The sequence below is a fragment of the Haliotis rubra genome, unplaced genomic scaffold (assembly GCF_003918875.1).
Source record: "Haliotis rubra isolate DU_JTF1 unplaced genomic scaffold, ASM391887v1 Scf449, whole genome shotgun sequence".
In the NCBI taxonomy this organism is placed as follows: Eukaryota; Metazoa; Mollusca; class Gastropoda; order Lepetellida; family Haliotidae; genus Haliotis; species Haliotis rubra.
Genome location: NW_025767134.1, coordinates 814,678 through 831,339, shown reverse-complemented (window position 1 = coordinate 831,339; position 16,662 = coordinate 814,678). Strand labels below are relative to the sequence as shown.

At 38.7% G+C, this 16,662-nt stretch overlaps 3 protein-coding genes across 3 annotated transcripts in view; all 3 read left to right on the top strand.

Annotated features, from left to right (window-relative positions):
• LOC124289762 overlaps positions 1 to 16,662 on the top strand; it is a 123,958-nt gene that overhangs the window by 37,061 nt on the left and 70,235 nt on the right. The window contains exon 4 of the mRNA XM_046726408.1: positions 12,468 to 12,560. Within this exon, the coding sequence (XP_046582364.1) occupies positions 12,468 to 12,560 (93 nt within the window). The remainder of the gene's footprint in view (positions 1 to 12,467; positions 12,561 to 16,662) is intronic.
• LOC124289774 lies at positions 5,464 to 8,345 on the top strand. The gene is made up of 4 exons (XM_046726438.1): positions 5,464 to 5,733; positions 6,920 to 7,049; positions 7,505 to 7,655; positions 7,879 to 8,345. Exons 1-4 carry the CDS (start codon positions 5,563 to 5,565, stop codon positions 8,099 to 8,101), a joined length of 675 nt encoding a protein of 224 aa, XP_046582394.1. The 5' UTR covers positions 5,464 to 5,562; the 3' UTR covers positions 8,102 to 8,345.
• LOC124289775 lies at positions 13,375 to 14,791 on the top strand. Its single transcript, XM_046726439.1, has 2 exons — positions 13,375 to 13,502; positions 13,750 to 14,791. Exons 1-2 carry the CDS (start codon positions 13,441 to 13,443, stop codon positions 14,261 to 14,263), a joined length of 576 nt encoding a protein of 191 aa, XP_046582395.1. The 5' UTR covers positions 13,375 to 13,440; the 3' UTR covers positions 14,264 to 14,791.

Here is a 16,662-nt window from a genome sequence, read left to right as displayed (position 1 = left end):
CTTCACGGGTCGAACTAGATCTGAAGGCAACAAGCAACATAGCAATGTGATATAATTATCAATTGTATTCTAAAATGAACTTAGTTCACAAATTCATACCAAGGTGTCTCTATGGCAGTAGGAAATAGATTGCAGTACACATTTCAAGGTAATGTGATACAAGAACAGTGATTATATCATTGAAACAGTAATTAATATGCACCTCTCACCAACAGTAATCAAACTTATATACATATACACAATAAATAATACCGGCACATAACAGTATAGATATTACAAAATGCGTGCATGTTGCTCTATTGTGATATTGTATTTTGTTTGATATCTATACAGGACATATACATATGTAGATTCAGTCATGGCATTGTGTACTATCTTTTATAGGCCGGATAAATGTATACTATTGTTTCGTTAATCTTTGGCTTGTAGAATAAACAGTTGGAAACATTCCAGTAACGACTGAGTTGCCATGACAGTAATATTAATAAATTGGCTTCGTCGCCCACAATCATCTTTGTATATTACTCCTGTCTGGTCTAAACATATATTTGTTTCTATACATAATCTATATGGTGTTCATATGATAAAGGGGCAAGACGTAGCTCTTAAACAGCTCTTCTACAGCTGTTGTCGGTATAAAGCGGCGATGTTGTTATGTTTTTCCCCTACTGAACGCCTATCACAAACTTCATTATAATATGTTGAAAGAACGAGATTGTGACACGAATGCTACTATACCAACTGATAACGACCACACTCTTAGAAAAACACAAATGTCGATTGACCTTAACAGTGCGTTATTTCTGTCATGACTTCACTTCAATCTGACGTCATATTATGAATTCGAATGACGTTAACATCACATCGCATTTCATCAGTAAATATACGGATTGGGTTTGTGGCGCCAAGCATCTTACGGCCCATCTTTACTACATGCTTGCCTTCCCAAACCATAGCAACAACGGGTCCAGATGCCATGTACTTGACAAGGCCAGGGAAGAATGGCTTGCTTGACAGATCTGCATAATGTTTTTCAAGGTGTGCCTTGGAAGCCTGCATCATTTTGCAGGCAACCAGTTTGTAGCCACGACTTTCAAACCTCTTCATTATTTCTCCGACGATTCCGCGTTGGACTCCACGTTGGACACGGAGGTAAATTCATATGATATACAAGTGTGCAAGTACACCAGGTGAGTGTTTTGAGTTGTAGATTACTCTTGGTTTTAGAGATGCAGTCGGGTGCAGTAACTCATATATACAAGATGTACAGAGTGTCTTTGAACGTCATTTAGAAGTGATACACATAAAGACGAGAATTTATGGACGTAAACTTTTTTATCTGAGGAACACGACGTTTCGGAGTATATTCATACTCCTTTATTTGATGAAGAAGTAGGAATATACTCCAAAACGTCGTGCTCCTCATATAAAGAAGCTGGCATCCATACATTTTCGCCTTTAATGTGTACATACACATATACACCTAACATGTGGTGTTGAGTGATCCCGTGAAAAAACACAGGTCTCAAATAATTAGACTGACTGACTGAGTTTTAGCTTTTAGCAATATTCCAGCAATATCACGGCGGGGATCCATATAACATTGTGCCCATGTAATGTGTCGAACCCGGGTCACCGGCATGTGGTGTTGAGTGATCCCACTAGACTACCCAGCCCCCAAATAATTAGAAGCTAAGCAAGGTTGGTAACGGAGAGTCATCCTCCCCCACAACGAAGAACGTGTGGTTTAAGCAAGTGACTTTGTATGGAAGTTAGCGCAATATAAATACACAAACTTATTCATTAGTTATCATTTTAATTTATTATTTATTCACCAAAAGTAAAAAGCACAATTTGTCCTAACAGTAGAAAAGGTTAACACAAAACTAACATTCCGGTGTCAGCTATACACGTGCTAGCTGTGTGACTCACGTAAATTGTTGGATCGAAACTGACTAATAGTAGTAACTGCATCCTTGTTTTCCATTGATCACTGCATATTGAAATCTTTCAAATAGTTTGTAGAGGGCGCTGTTCTCGTTACAGAGACATCCATCAATTATTCTGGTAAGACTGTTGTTTCATGGTATGCAATAAGTAATACTTACCGCACGATAAATAACTTAGGTACGTTCATTACGTAGATGAAATATTTATTTATCTATAAATTCTAGCAATTGGCACCAACACAACGTAGGAATGTGTGTTTAACAGATGCATGATAGCTTTTTGAGTGCTTAAATTGATGTATTTGGTCCGTTTCTCTTTTCATGTAGAAGAAGATGCACCTGGCATGCCCTGAACGTGGAGTTGTTTCACCTGTAACGCTGGTCGTATTGGTGTGGACAGCAACAGGTTTGTTTTGTAGAGAAATGCCTTGGATAAAACTCATTACAAATGTTCACTCCACATACTACTTGCTCTACTATATTGATGCACTTCAAAAGTAGTGCACACCGAATTCATACACTGGAGAAAATTGTAAAGTGTAAATTGCAGAAATACATATGAAGCCGTTTAACACACGGCCATTGGGTTAGAAATAACCGAGTTGATAAAAAATCTTTGGCGCACAAGTGCAAATATCACTTCATGCGCGGCAGTGCATTGGTTAAGTCAGCCGGATAGTATTATCTGTGTCGATCGAATATCATTGTGCCGTAAGGTTGGAATGATGCCTTATGTGACGTGTTTCGATGATAGCTGTATTAATTTTTAAGACGACGGTCATGATCAGCGCACTTTTCTAAGGGGAGTTAAAAAGGTATGGAAATATTGGGTAATAAAGACATTGTTACACTCGTACGTGTCTCCTACTCACTTTACGAAACTCGTGTAAGAATTCATGTATTATCCTCGCTCTCGCTCAGAAATAAATAAATTCCGACGTTCGTTTCGCAAGACCAGTATGATACAGATTCCCGTACAGTAATCTCTATTTGTCTGTATCTCTAATTTCCTTTTTTTGTGCAAATTTCAAATATCGTAATAGATCTGTCCTAACGTTCCCATTCAAGAATATGGTTTCGCTTTATTAAATCCCTATTCAAGCAACAGTACTCAACATGACTGTAATAAACCCCATCGCTATATTTCTCATCTGTTTTCCATCAATTTCAAACAGCACTGTACAGAAATTGTGACGGTATCAGACCGTCTTGTGTCATCGGATTGGGTCCTCTCAGCTGTTGGGACCATTGATTACGTATTTTAAGTATAGGGTTTGAACGACTTCGTAGAGCAAGGATACGTCCACCTCGTCGCGAACACTGGGTATCATCACTATTTAATAGTGATTCATAAACACCTGCTCTATCATCGTATCTCATGGGGTCAATCACTGGAATGTCTGGTCCAGACTCGATTGTTTAAACACAGCGTCATACAGCTGCACTACAGCTGCGTCAAACAAACACATGCTCACATTATAATTTAAATTGTATTATCGTAAGATTTCTCACGGATATGGAAGGGGTTATGTAGTTTCTAATCAAAGGAATCAATGGCCCCGATGGCGTTAAAGGGTATTCAGATGACTTCTGGACTTTATATCTGGACACTATCTCCTGAGTGGTATGAGCTTTGTCGCCGTAGTACAGCATGCCTGATATCGTGCTGTTTGAAACCCGATCCTTACAGCTAACCAACAAATGCAACCTCAGTTTATGGTTGAGTTATTACGGGAAATATTTTCAAGATTGGGTTTTCAGACCAGCTGTGCTACCGTTTGCGCGGGGGATTGGTGGTCAGTTTGAACTCCATAAGATAACACTCTCACACAAATCGCTCCTGGGTCAGTGAATGTTTTTGTGGGAATGGGCGCCCCTAGAAATGTGATTGTCCTTAGTCATTCTGAACGGATAACGTGGAAAACCACAGTACCAACTGCGAGGTGGCTCCGGCTCCCATGGACTTTCTACTGTCCCTTAGGTCACAAGCACTGTTATCATTCTGAAGGGAGAACGTGGAAAACCCCAGTACCAACTGCGTGGTGGCTCCGGCTCCCATGGACTTTCTACTGCCCCTTAGGTCACAAGCACTGTTATCATTCTGAAGGGAGAACGTGGAAAACCCCAGTACCAACTGCGTGGTGGCTCCGGCCCCCATGGACTTTCTTCTGTCCCTTAGGTCACAAGCACTGTTATCATTCTGAAGGGAGAACGTGGAAAACCCCAGTACCAACTGCGAGGTGGCTCCGGCCCCCATGGACTTTCTTCTGTCCCTTAGGTCACAAGCACTGTTATCATTCTGAAGGGAGAACGTGGGAAACTCCAGTTCCAACTGCGTGGTGGCTCCGGCCCCAATGGACTTTCTACTGTCCCTTAGGGCACAAGCACTGTTATCATTCTGAAGGGAGAACGTGGGAAACCCCAGTTCCAACTGCGAGGTGGCTCCGGCCCCCATGGACTTTCTTCTGTCCCTTAGGGCACAAGCACTGTTATCATTCTGAAGGGAGAACGTGGGAAACCCCAGTTCCAACTGCGTGGTGGCTCCGGCTCCAATGGACTTTCTACTGTCCCTTAGGTCACAAGCACTGTTATCATTCTGAAGGGAGAACGTCGAAAACCCCAGTACCAACTGCGAGGTGGCTCCGGCTCCCATGGGCTTTCTGCTGTCCCTTAGGTCACAAGCACTGTTATCATTCTGTTATCCAGTCATCAATTATGACACATCAAAGCTGTGAATCTGCACGCCATGATTATTTATCTTATTCAATTCGTATTCAACACTAAATGTTTCATTTCCTAATGAGGAAATAATAAACTGGACAAAACCTGTGAAAGCTATTCCTGTACAACGACTAACAAACTAACGTTTCTAAAAAGGAAATAAATACTTACTTAATACTGCGAAATATTGCTTCTGCATTTATGTTACAGAATCATTAATGCCGCAGTATCAGTGAACTAATTTTTAGTGAACCCATATTTATGCATTTTCTATTTATGAGCACCTACATATTTATCAAAGCATTCTGATGTGAGTGCAATACGATCAAACATTTTTGTTAACTGAATCCAAACTTTTTATGTATTCTGCACAATAATGACATGGCATCAGTATAATACGAGCTAAAACATTGTATTTTATGGGTGAAATTTTAATATGGAATATTTGAATTTTAATAATATAAATCACCATTGCTTTCGCCAGGGAGAATAATTGTTCTCCTATCTCTAACACGTTAGCTCCAGAGAATAACATGTCTTGATTGTCCGTCGCAAGAGATTCTAAAGGGCACAAAACGCAATAGCGTTGTGTATGCATGGATCCCTTAAAGTCAGTTAGGACACCAGGGGCGGTATTCTATAAAAGTCTAAGATTTTTCTTAAGTTTTTTCCTAAGTCTAAAAAAATTGACTTAGGTAAGTCAAAAACTTAAGTCGGTATTCATTATAAACTTAAGTCAGAGACTTAGCTAAGTCTGCGTTAAAAAACTTAGTCAGGTTCATATCCATGCGTGCGCATGTTGTCAAGGGAAATCCCAGGACAAATTTCCTGACGTCACGGGATATCCCCGGAATTCCCCGGATGTTTACAGCAGACGACACTCGTAAACAAAATGACAGATGTTGATAACGCCGGTAGTTGTGGTAGTTCACGGAAAAGGCAGCCAAACTGGACGAAGGATGAGTGCCTCCTATTAGCGGATCTCGTCAAGGCGAGCAAGCAAACGATTGAGGGGAAATTTTCCCAGGGAGTGACGGCCACGAGTCGCCAGGAGACATGGCAAGTGAGTGAAATCTCGAGTGATTTTATATCATGTAAAATGTTGTGTGATTCAGTACTGAGTCAGTTGATCAGATGAAGTTTAAAATGCCAATCAGAAAGAGTCTTTCATGTAAATTATCTCACAAAAGTAATGGAATTACAGTGTTTGAATTTCGCGAAGAGAATCACTGTGCTGTTGTAGGAGAAATTATACACATGATCAGATATGAACGACAATTTTTACCGTTGTCAAGGCTGATGCAAAATATGTAATTGCACATTCCTGTGCCAGTGTTATTGATGAGAACAGTTTCAAGTGGACCAGCCTAGGCTGTCTCTGAGTCTCTCTCTGTCTCTGTCTGCCTCTCTCTGTCTGTCTGTCTGTCTGTCTATCAAGAGAGAGAGAGACACACACAGACAGACACACAGAGACAGACAGACAGAGACAGATAGATAGGTAGATAGATATCCATAGATAAGCACATGTAAGTGTAGGCTAAAGATGCGCATGGAGTACGTGTTTTATGGCTAATATAGCATTCCTAATTTTGACATTTTCACAATGATTAAAATATTTTTTATCCCTGTTTTCAAAAGGTGAGGGAAATACTGATAGGTTATGTGACTCCAAAACTGGAACTGAGCAATGTGTCACTGTGTTGTGCTCCATTATTCTAGAGACACCTGTATTGAAGTATGCCCAAACTGTGCAAAGAAAATAGTGTATTTCATCCTTATTTGCTTGATGTATTCCCTTGAGTGTTTTATGTAGGTGGGTATCTTTACCCTCTCCGAATTGCTATATTTAAAAAAATAGTTGAATTGAAACAAAGACAATGCCCTTCTTACGATATGACGGATGCTGTTTGTAAGATTGTTTATTTACAGTAATATTCTCTACATTCTGTTTTGGAATCCAATAAAGGGCTTTACTTCAGTTTATAATACACATATCTATGATTAATGGTACACAATTACTAAGCCTTAAAGGTGTAATTATATACATTTTTTGCAACCTTTTTACCTTTGTTCCCTCCGACTTGAAATAATCAACAGAGAAATCATTAAATGCACTGAAATATTAGTTTTTCATCAATTAAAATAATTTTCGTTTTCCATCCTCCAATTGAAGAATGCCCAACAAAAATTTGTTATTTTCAAATCAAGGAGGTGATATTAATCCAGTTGTTAACAACTTTTTGTTTTAGAAAATCACTGACACCATCAATTCAATTGGACAGCAACGAAGCAGAGATGAGGTTATAAAGAAATGGAAAAACCTTAAGTCTGCGGGCAAAAAAAATTACAGCACTTTCAAGAATGCAACAACTGCAACCGGTAAATTTTGTAATTTATGTCCTATGGAGGGTAACATATTGGGGTTAGGGCCTTAAAAAAAATCTTGGGGTTCCGATTTAACTACTGACCCCAAATTTTGCTACTGACCCTAACAATTTTACTCTCCGTTATAAATCAAATTTACTTTCTGTCATACAACTATTTAAAACTTTTTCCAGCAGAAAACTGTAAAATGTAAAATATCACACAGATGAGTCTTCATTGCAAAATCATAAAAACATCAAATTTCTATCTTGCTTGATGAGGTAAACATGGTATTTGTTACGAAAAATAGTAATCTTCTATATATGATATGTGCAGATGACATTGGGTGAGTTGTGTAATATGTTTCGTATGACCTTTACCGTATGTTTAGATAGTATGAGTAATTCCAATTAAGTGGAAAAAAACAATTTTTTAGAATTACAATAATTAATGTCTGACAATATTTTCAGGTGGTGGACCTCCCCCAACACCAATTAGCCCAGTTACAGAAGCTGTGGTGGACTGTATAGGCCGGGAGAATACAGTGCTGACAGGGATTGGGCCGATGTCCATGGATTCTAGTTTCATCCAGCTCCTAGCGCTAGATCAGTCCTTTGAAAAGTAGGTAATAACATATTGAAACAATTGTATGAGTTCCCCTGACCATGTACACCTGACCATTTGAATTCCTAAAATTAAAGTTGAAATTAGAAATTAGATAAACCTTGTTTCTATATTTGTCTGAAAATCTTTGAAGAGATAAAATAATAACAGAAAACAGGATTTAAAAAGTAATGATATATTTTGATGAATACAATACTGATAATCTACATCTGTGTTTCAGAGAGTTAGATCCAGTTCAAGAGGGAGTGAGATGTCCTTATCCTACATCACAGGTGGGACAGTCATCATCAGCATCAGCAGCATCAGCATCACTATCAGCAGCAACATCCATATCAACAACTTCCTTAGAAGTCCTAGAAAGAGAGAAGTTTCTACTGGAGATTGAAGTTCTAAAGTTACAGAAAACTTATCTTCAATCAAAATTAAGGAAATTAGAAGAATAGCTGTATCAAATACTAGTAGTCAGTATCAGTTTATGTCTGTATGACTAGTTCAACCTACACACAAAAATCTTGATTAAGCACAAAGCATTAAAGTTATGATTTGTTGGTATGTGTGACTTATCCATTAATATGAAATAGAATTTTGTGTCTATTTATGTCTAATTATTAACATGTATGAGTTGTACTGGGGTATTTTTTTGACAAAAGTAAATTTGGTCATTGTATCTATATGTATCTCTCAAAGGTAGATTTCCTCAATGTTCAGAGATAATGACAGCAGATTAACAGAAGCTAAAAAAATAACAGAATATGGGAACAATTTTGATTTTCTTTGACTTGAATTGTTGGGTAAACACATGTTCTTACCAGGAAATTATGGCATATGTTCTGACTTGATTGTTGCTAAAACTAATTCTTTGTGTATGTTGAAATATTACATAGACAAATTAACTAAGTGTTCAAGGTGACTCTGTTGGGTGTCAAATGTTTCAAAAAATTAAAAGTTTTATCGCTTGTTATTGTATTGATAGTTACAATACTTGGGGCTAACTTCTTTGTGTATGTTGAAATATTACATAGACAAATAGACAAATGGTTAAATGAACTAAGTGGTGAAGATGAGTCTATTTTGTGTCAAATGTTTCAAATATTTTAAAGTTTTATTGCTTGTTATTGTATTGATAGTTACAGAATGTACTTGTTGAATATCATGTGTACACATTGAGTGTTATATTAATTTTGGAATAAAATGAAATCAAATAATTTCAGGTATAAACATGGATAAAGTTAACCTAATTGTACAGTGCTGGAACTCAATCTCTACCAATAAACACTTGTTGCCATGTGACAAGAAATTTACAGAAAAATTAAATAATGTCAATCTTAACTGTTAACAGAAAATGTATTTTGTTTTTCATGTAAAAGAATAATTGATAATCAGATGAATTCTAAAACATATTCCAAAACAAACAATTATCCTTAGAGATGATAAATATTCATTCTTTGAAGGAATTTTTCATATAATCCCATAATCATATTTTATGAAAGATATTCACATCTAAGTCACTACTTTTGATTTATATTTAAGTTGCATATTCTTATGAGAGATTTTGATTGTCTGATGTTTATGAATTATTATATTATATTTATGATTACATAGCTGTAATGATATAGCTATAAGCATTGATTTATAAAAAAGTATAGATTTTACTGTAGTGTGTGAACAGTGCTCATTATTTTCCTGTTAATCTATTGCTTATTTAGAACCTGTCCTTTGTAATGGGTACACTTACAGAATACCGGATACCTAATTATATACATTCTATTGTGCGCGTGAGGCTCCTATATATAGAAGAAACAGAGAGCGCGAGCCTGCGAGCGATCCAATAAAAATACGAATTTAAGGTAAAAAATAAGGTTAAAATCGAATTCCTCACCTTACTTCCGGTTTAGGAAACCTAAACTGGGGATTTTAACAGCGTTCACTGACGTAAACAGAGTAAAAAGTAATCGTGTGTTGAAATTTTATTCAAATGCATGCTGGGAAAAGGAACTCTACAGTGTGGGAACACTCTGATGGTAAGTGATTTTTGATTGGTAAGGTAAGGTAGGTAAGGCTTTTAAATAAAGGGGGGTACCCCCTTTACCTTACATTTTTTTAGCTTTAATATTGTTTAATATTTAATATTTAATATTGAACGCTCCTTCAACACAGCCTTCATTCATCGCGTGCCGTTGCTAAGGAAACAAAATGGAAGTGCGCAAAAATAAATGCGCAATCAAAATAAAAATGGCGGATAGGTATCCGGTATTCTGTAATCTTGCCTAAGAAAGGTGTTAGCAACCAACGTCTGGACGGATAACCGCTGTCACCGAGGAGGTGACACCCAGCTGGCAAGTTGTTACCCTCCATTAACCGGAAAAGGCCACTCTGGGACAAGATTCTCGAGTCGTGTGTGGACCCAGGCCAGCGTGCAACGATGTCAATGATGCGATCGAAGGGATCGAATACTACCTGAAAAATACAAAACCACGGCACGTTTACAAGCTTGTTACGCCCAAATCGACGATCGAAAGGTTTGAGACGTTACTGTACATGTATGTCTTTAGAAATGAACTATTTTTCATCACACAAAATATGAATCCGTAAAGAAAGTACCTGTGTGTTGATGCTGTGGTAGTGATGCCGATTGACGTAAACATCCTCATTTACAGTCGGTGCCTGTATCTGTATGTGTGTGCCATCAATGACGCCGATCACCCCCGGGAAGTTGGCTGTCCGGTGAAACTCCACCTTGTTACGTTGACACTCGGCAGGACTGGGAAAGTGTATAAACCGTGCCACCATGGCAGGTGTGGTCAAGGCTTCTACAGTCGTGCATATCGCACGTGAAACGCTCGGTTGGCTCAACCCATGATCATCCCCGTTACACAATTGAAACTTGCCTGTTGCCAGGAACCTCAAAGTGACTAAAAGTTTTGTTGTCGCGTCAATTGCATGATTCCGTCCAGTTAATGGCTGTATTTGTGCTCCAACAAGTTGCAATAAAAATCTAATACCTTGTTGGTTCAGTCTGTATCTCTTAAGAAGTTCCTCATCACGCATATCATTGAATCTGTTGGATCTTGGCAAATAAACACGCTGTGCGGCAGCCATCTTAGTTACAGACTTAAGTTGAAATCCTATAGTTAAGCCTACATGGATGCAGGCTTAGGAAATAAGTCCAAAAACAACAAAACTTAAGTCTAAAACCTTTATTGAATATGACTAAGAAAAAAACAAGTGACTTAAGACAAAACTTAAGTTTTTTCAAAAAACTTAAGTCACTTTCCATAGACTTAAGTCTTTTTAAGGACTTAAGACTTTTATAGAATACCGCCCCAGGTGTTTGCGGAAAGGGTAAGCAGGCCTTGCTTGACATATAATCCCCTCAGGTGGCACAGTTTCTTGTTCAAGTGTTGTGTGTTGCGCAGTACGACGGTGGCCTGCAGTGAAACCAGACAATCACGTGATGGACTAACAAATCCAGTGACATGATGACGCATTTAATTGATTTTGCTGAAACTTATTATCTTTAGTTAACAAATGCATTGGCTTGAAATTCTTATTTTTGTATTCTAAGCAGGGTGCTGCATTAAGCCTCAAATGGATACTTATTGTGTTTGATTTCCTTTAACAAGACCTGGAAAGAATGCAATCACTATGCAGTTTCCGCCCAAACGCTCATCCACTTTTGACATTTCTAATAGAAGTTTTTGCAACAGCATTAAAGCAGTTATGCATGTTAAGAAAAGGGTTATATTTACGCATTAACACTAGCGCAGAAAATATCTATATCGGTTTACTTTGGTCAGTATAAATGTATATTGCTCAATTTCTTGACTTTCATGTAACTAATATGATAAAATATGTAATTAGAGCATTACCAAAACCAGGGTGATGGTTTGGTTTAAATGCACTTAATGTTTTCTTAGCATTCCTCATTAATTGTTATCGTCAGTACAAAAAGAAATGCCTAGTCTTGACTATCCTCAGACCACACTCCATTTCATGTGAAGGGCAAAATAGCTGTGAACATGATTTGAATGAAGCAATGAAAATCTGTGTGTACCCTACCGTTGGCGCTCACCATTCACACATATCTAAACTATCGTACATAATATCAAATAATCCTATTCATTTTTGTATCGTATTATTATTTCTAAATTGAGAGCCGTTTTCAGTAAACTATGTGCGGACATTCAGGAACAATATTTTGTTGCTTAGCGTTTGCTTTAAAATAATTCACAGCTCCTGGCACCAACTGTGACGGTAACAATGTGACCTGTGTTGACGGTGAAGATGTTTAATTTGTACATTGAACACATACCATACATTTACATTTTCATTTTCCATTCGACAGTTTCTTCTAAAAGCACACCCTGCAATTGTGACGTTAACAACGTGACCTGTGTTGACGTGGTGTGTCCACCTCGCTGTGTCAATGTGACGTCATCTGGAGAGTGTCTCCAGTGTCTGGACTCCAGGTTCTATGGTAAACAGTGTCAACATGACTGTCCAGACACCTGTCTCAACTCTCGCTGTCAGATGAACAACACCCGTGTTGTGTGTACAGAGGGATGTGTGGCCGGCAAGAAGGGAGATAACTGTGGAGTTAACTGTCCTACAGCCTGTACACAGTGTGAACGTTATGGTAATGGTTGTACAGGACCGTGTCAGAATCCCCAGTATTACGGTCAACACTGTAGAACACCTTGTCCCTCCATCTGTACAGGTGGATGTAATAGGATCACAGGGGAGTGTGGCAGCTGTGAGCCGGGGTACACAGGGGACAAGTGTGATGTTACCTGTCCCCCAACTGTACAGGTGGATGTGATAAAGACACAGGGGAGTGTGGCAGCTGTGAGCCAGGGTACACAGGGGACAAGTGTGATGTTACCTGTCCCCCCAACTGTAGAGGTGGATGTGATAAAGGATCACACAGGGAAGTGTGACAGCTGTGAGCCACAGGGTACAGCAGGGACAAGTGTGATGTTACCTGTCCCCCTAACTGTAGAGGTGGATGTGATAAAGACACAGGGGAGTGTGTGACAGCTGTGAGCCGGGTGTACACAGGGGACAAGTGTGATGTTACCTGTCCCACGTCCAGTAATGCATCCGTCCACCTTGACCAGGTCATTGACGGTAACTGGGTAGCCATGTTTGTTTACAAAATACGATTAGAATTTTTTTTTATTACAAAACATGTTAAGTAAACGACGCCATATTGTCAATGAAATATGAAATGAAGCATTAAATAAGCATCCAAATCGAAATCCTGTATGTTTTTTTACTATTTTAAAATCTCAATCAGTGCGATTACAGCACGGTCAATTCATCAATGAATCGATGCAATATTATGAATGCGAAACGTCGAGAATCACTAAAGTGTGCACGTTTTGCAAATCTCCAAAAGATATTACAGGGGATCTCCTCATCCGTATGGGTAATAAGTAAAGATCCTTTTCAACACAACACCGTAAATGGCTTGTGAACTGACTGAATACATTGTCAACAGGATATCATACAGCGTCAATGTGTGCTAACATAGTCATATTCAGTATAGTCATATACTCGAGTCTGACAATTTATATAATGCAATCGACCTTTCAGCAGTAAAATTTCTCAGACGGGGAGACTGCTTTCATTGGATAGATTAAATACCCATTACGATAATATATTAACCTATTAACTGAAGTTCATATCTATAATGTATTTTATATAATGTGTCTTATTGTTTTATGTCTTTTCTGCAGGAGGTCTAAATTTCCCATTTAAAATTACGACTGGAATACTGACGATGGTTATCCTTCTTGGGATTGTCATATTGGTCGTTCGACAATTTCCGAAATGTTTGGGAAGGTGAGAAAAATATTATATACAAAATCTACCGTATCATGTCACAGGTTCCAAAACACTGTTTTATGACTTGGCGATGTCAGATAAGTTCAGATAAGTGTCATTAAATGCTTGTTCTCATCGCATGAATATATCTGTCAACATTTCAAAACAATTTCAAAAACGTATATTTATACATTTTATTAAATAATCCAATTCCCATTGGGCATAATGCGCATTTGAGCCTACACACTGTCATGGCTGTTTTCAGAGATGGTTCCACAAGGTCATCTCCACCAGAAGATGGGACACAGCCGGAACATGCAGTCAGGTCGGGGAATGACCACGACAGTGATTACTGGACACACAAGTACTGGGAAATACACGACAGAGATATTAACTCCTCATCGCCGTGTTCAAACACAGGTTCCTCTGACACCGAAGTCGTGAAGCTCCGGATAAAGCACCATGAAACCGTGAAACCATTATCAGTGGAAGGACAAGCGATCTTTCGTGGACCCTCAAGTGTAATCGAGAGACCCCTTTCAGAACCACCAGCTGACACAACCTCGTCGTTATCGCTGTTGAGTGCAATAGCACAACATGTCAAAGATGATAGTTTAAGGTCAAAGTCACTCCATGATGACTGTGACCTGACTATATCGATAGAGGTTCAAGAATTGATAAAGAAAACGGATTCGATCATATTCATTGAGCAAAACTGTGACTTGTCAAACGTGACTGCCACTTACCTTTGTCCAAAAGCTGACACATGTAAGGACTAGCATGATAAACGTTAGTAAGGGAATATCGATTTTAGTCACAATCAGCAATATATACTGACCGCGATGGTCTTCAAACAAACGTGTAGTGGACAAACCAGTGACTAAAGCCATGAGAAAGTATTATCGTCCAATACGGCCATAGCTAATGAGCTTAATCAAATTTACAAAAAGCTTTCTTGACTTGCCTTTGCATGCGTTTATGACGCCACGTTACCTATCTCTGTGTTGGGGGGCAAGTTACGCTCACCGTGAAGGAATCACGTGGCATCCTCTCTATTTGATATTGGTTCATAAAACTCATGATATAGTCGGGATCGTTCAGTCTGCTCTGATTTTGACAGACATTTCTTATGAATGGGGAAAGGCTTTATTGTCATACTCATTAATCACGACTCATTGTACATACAGGAAAACCACATGCATCAGAGCACATCTGTACTCTGTTTATATGTTTCTTGATATCTGTAATAATTGTGTATGCCAGCATTTAACACTTTGCTTCAAGCTAAATAAATTACACAGACCCTACTTGTGTTTATTGTTCCTTGTATATTTGACACTTATCATTGATACAACGTTTAATATTTAAACGCATTTTGAGCAACAAATAAAAGTTTGATAAGTAGTTTCCATAGTTTTCTGATGAAATTTGTCGGTTGAAACCTGCTCATTATCCTATGGCATTTTTCAATCGGCTCGATTAATACACCTGTGTAATTGTTCAGATGTTGATAACAAATGCTTTATATGTATTCAGAAGAAAACCATGCACACGTCCACGTCAGTCAAACAGTCATCAGTGTGATCTGCCCAGAGAGGAGTGTGGTGCGCTAACTTTCACAAGTCCAATGTCGACTAAGTTTCTTATTTTGAATAGTTTATGATTTACGCAAATTACTGCAAAATATGTAAATCACCCAGCGACGGGTGTGTAGCCCAAAGTCTTCTAAGGTTGGCTTACTTGGATAGTTGTCTGGAAGTGTATTGAATGTATAAAATAAAATTATGCTTGTGAACTATGGAAGTTAAGCGGGCCAGTAGAAAGAGTTGTACTGTATTCATGGCACTATCGACAGTGCAGTGTAACCAAAATGTCTGTGAACAGTGAAGTCTAAAACTCATATGAGTTTTGTGTAAAATATATCTGGTGTACCAAAGAGTTTTACAGTTTCCCAGTGCAGCGGGGTTGTCTCCCTTCGTATACAGCTGCTGGAAGTACCATGTGGTGTCACATAGCTATTATTGATCAACGCCCCTTGTGTTTCAGCGAGAGAGGTATACCCATACGAAACTTGATATAAATGCTATAACAGGAAATATTTGCATGAATTTGAAAGGGTTTACATGTCAGTTACAAATTCAGTGCCAAGTTTGCACTACAACAACCACTGCTACTACCACTACACCACCAACACCCAACAAGAACTACTACTACTACGGCTGCTGCTAATACTACTACTACCACTACTACTACTACTACTACTACTACTACTACTACTACTACTACTACTACTAACACTACTACTACTACTACTACTACCACTACCACTACTACTACCACTACTACTACCACTACTACTACTACTACTACTACTACTACTACTACTGCTACTGCTGCTGCTGCCACTGCCACTGCCGCTGCCACTACTGCTGCTGCACTCACTGCCACTGCCACTGCTGCTACTGCCACTACCGCTGCTACTGCTGCTGCTACTGCTACTGCCACTACCACCACTGCTACTGCTACTACTACTGCTACTACTACTGCTACTGCTACTACTGCTACCACTACTGCTACTACCACTACCACTACTGCTGCTACTGCTGCTGCTGCTACTGCCACTGCTGCCGATGCTACTACTGCCACTACTGCTGCTACTGCCACTAGTACTACTGCTACTACTACTACTACTACTGCTACTACTACTTCTACTACTACTACCACTACCACTACCACTACCACTACTACTACTACTACTACTGCCACTACTACTACTACTACTACTTCTTCTACTACTACTACTACTACTAAGCCATGTCTTGTGAACCAAACTATTGCTGGAATATTGTCAAAAGCAGCATTAAACTGCATTAATGTCAATGTTCAGCTGTACCCTTCATAGTCACACATATTTTTATTTAACAAATCAAAAGCCATTTATTCATTATTCAATGTGGTTAACTTTGCTGTTGAAGTGTGATGTCATATTTACACCGTCATGCGATCATCTGTTGATACACCTGGTGATAATAATATCTGGGTACTATTCACGTACCCACATCAACCCCATGTCCACACTCCCGTAATGTCTATTTAGAACAATATTGACACTGTCGGTTTAGATATGGTTATATAATACCGAAACAATACGACTTGAATAAAAGGATGATCTATATTC

Excerpts from the sequence above, each read along its gene's own strand:
- LOC124289774 (XM_046726438.1), top strand. The coding sequence starts at position 5,563 with ATGACAGATGTTGATAACGCCGGTAGTTGTGGTAGTTCACGGAAAAGG. Across the intron at positions 5,734-6,919 it reads GTCGCCAGGAGACATGGCAA|AAAATCACTGACACCATCAA; the intron begins GTGAGTGAAATC and ends TTTTTGTTTTAG. Across the intron at positions 7,656-7,878 it reads CTAGATCAGTCCTTTGAAAA|AGAGTTAGATCCAGTTCAAG; the intron begins GTAGGTAATAAC and ends TCTGTGTTTCAG.
- LOC124289775 (XM_046726439.1), top strand. The coding sequence starts at position 13,441 with ATGGTTATCCTTCTTGGGATTGTCATATTGGTCGTTCGACAATTTCCG. Across the intron at positions 13,503-13,749 it reads TTTCCGAAATGTTTGGGAAG|AGATGGTTCCACAAGGTCAT; the intron begins GTGAGAAAAATA and ends GGCTGTTTTCAG.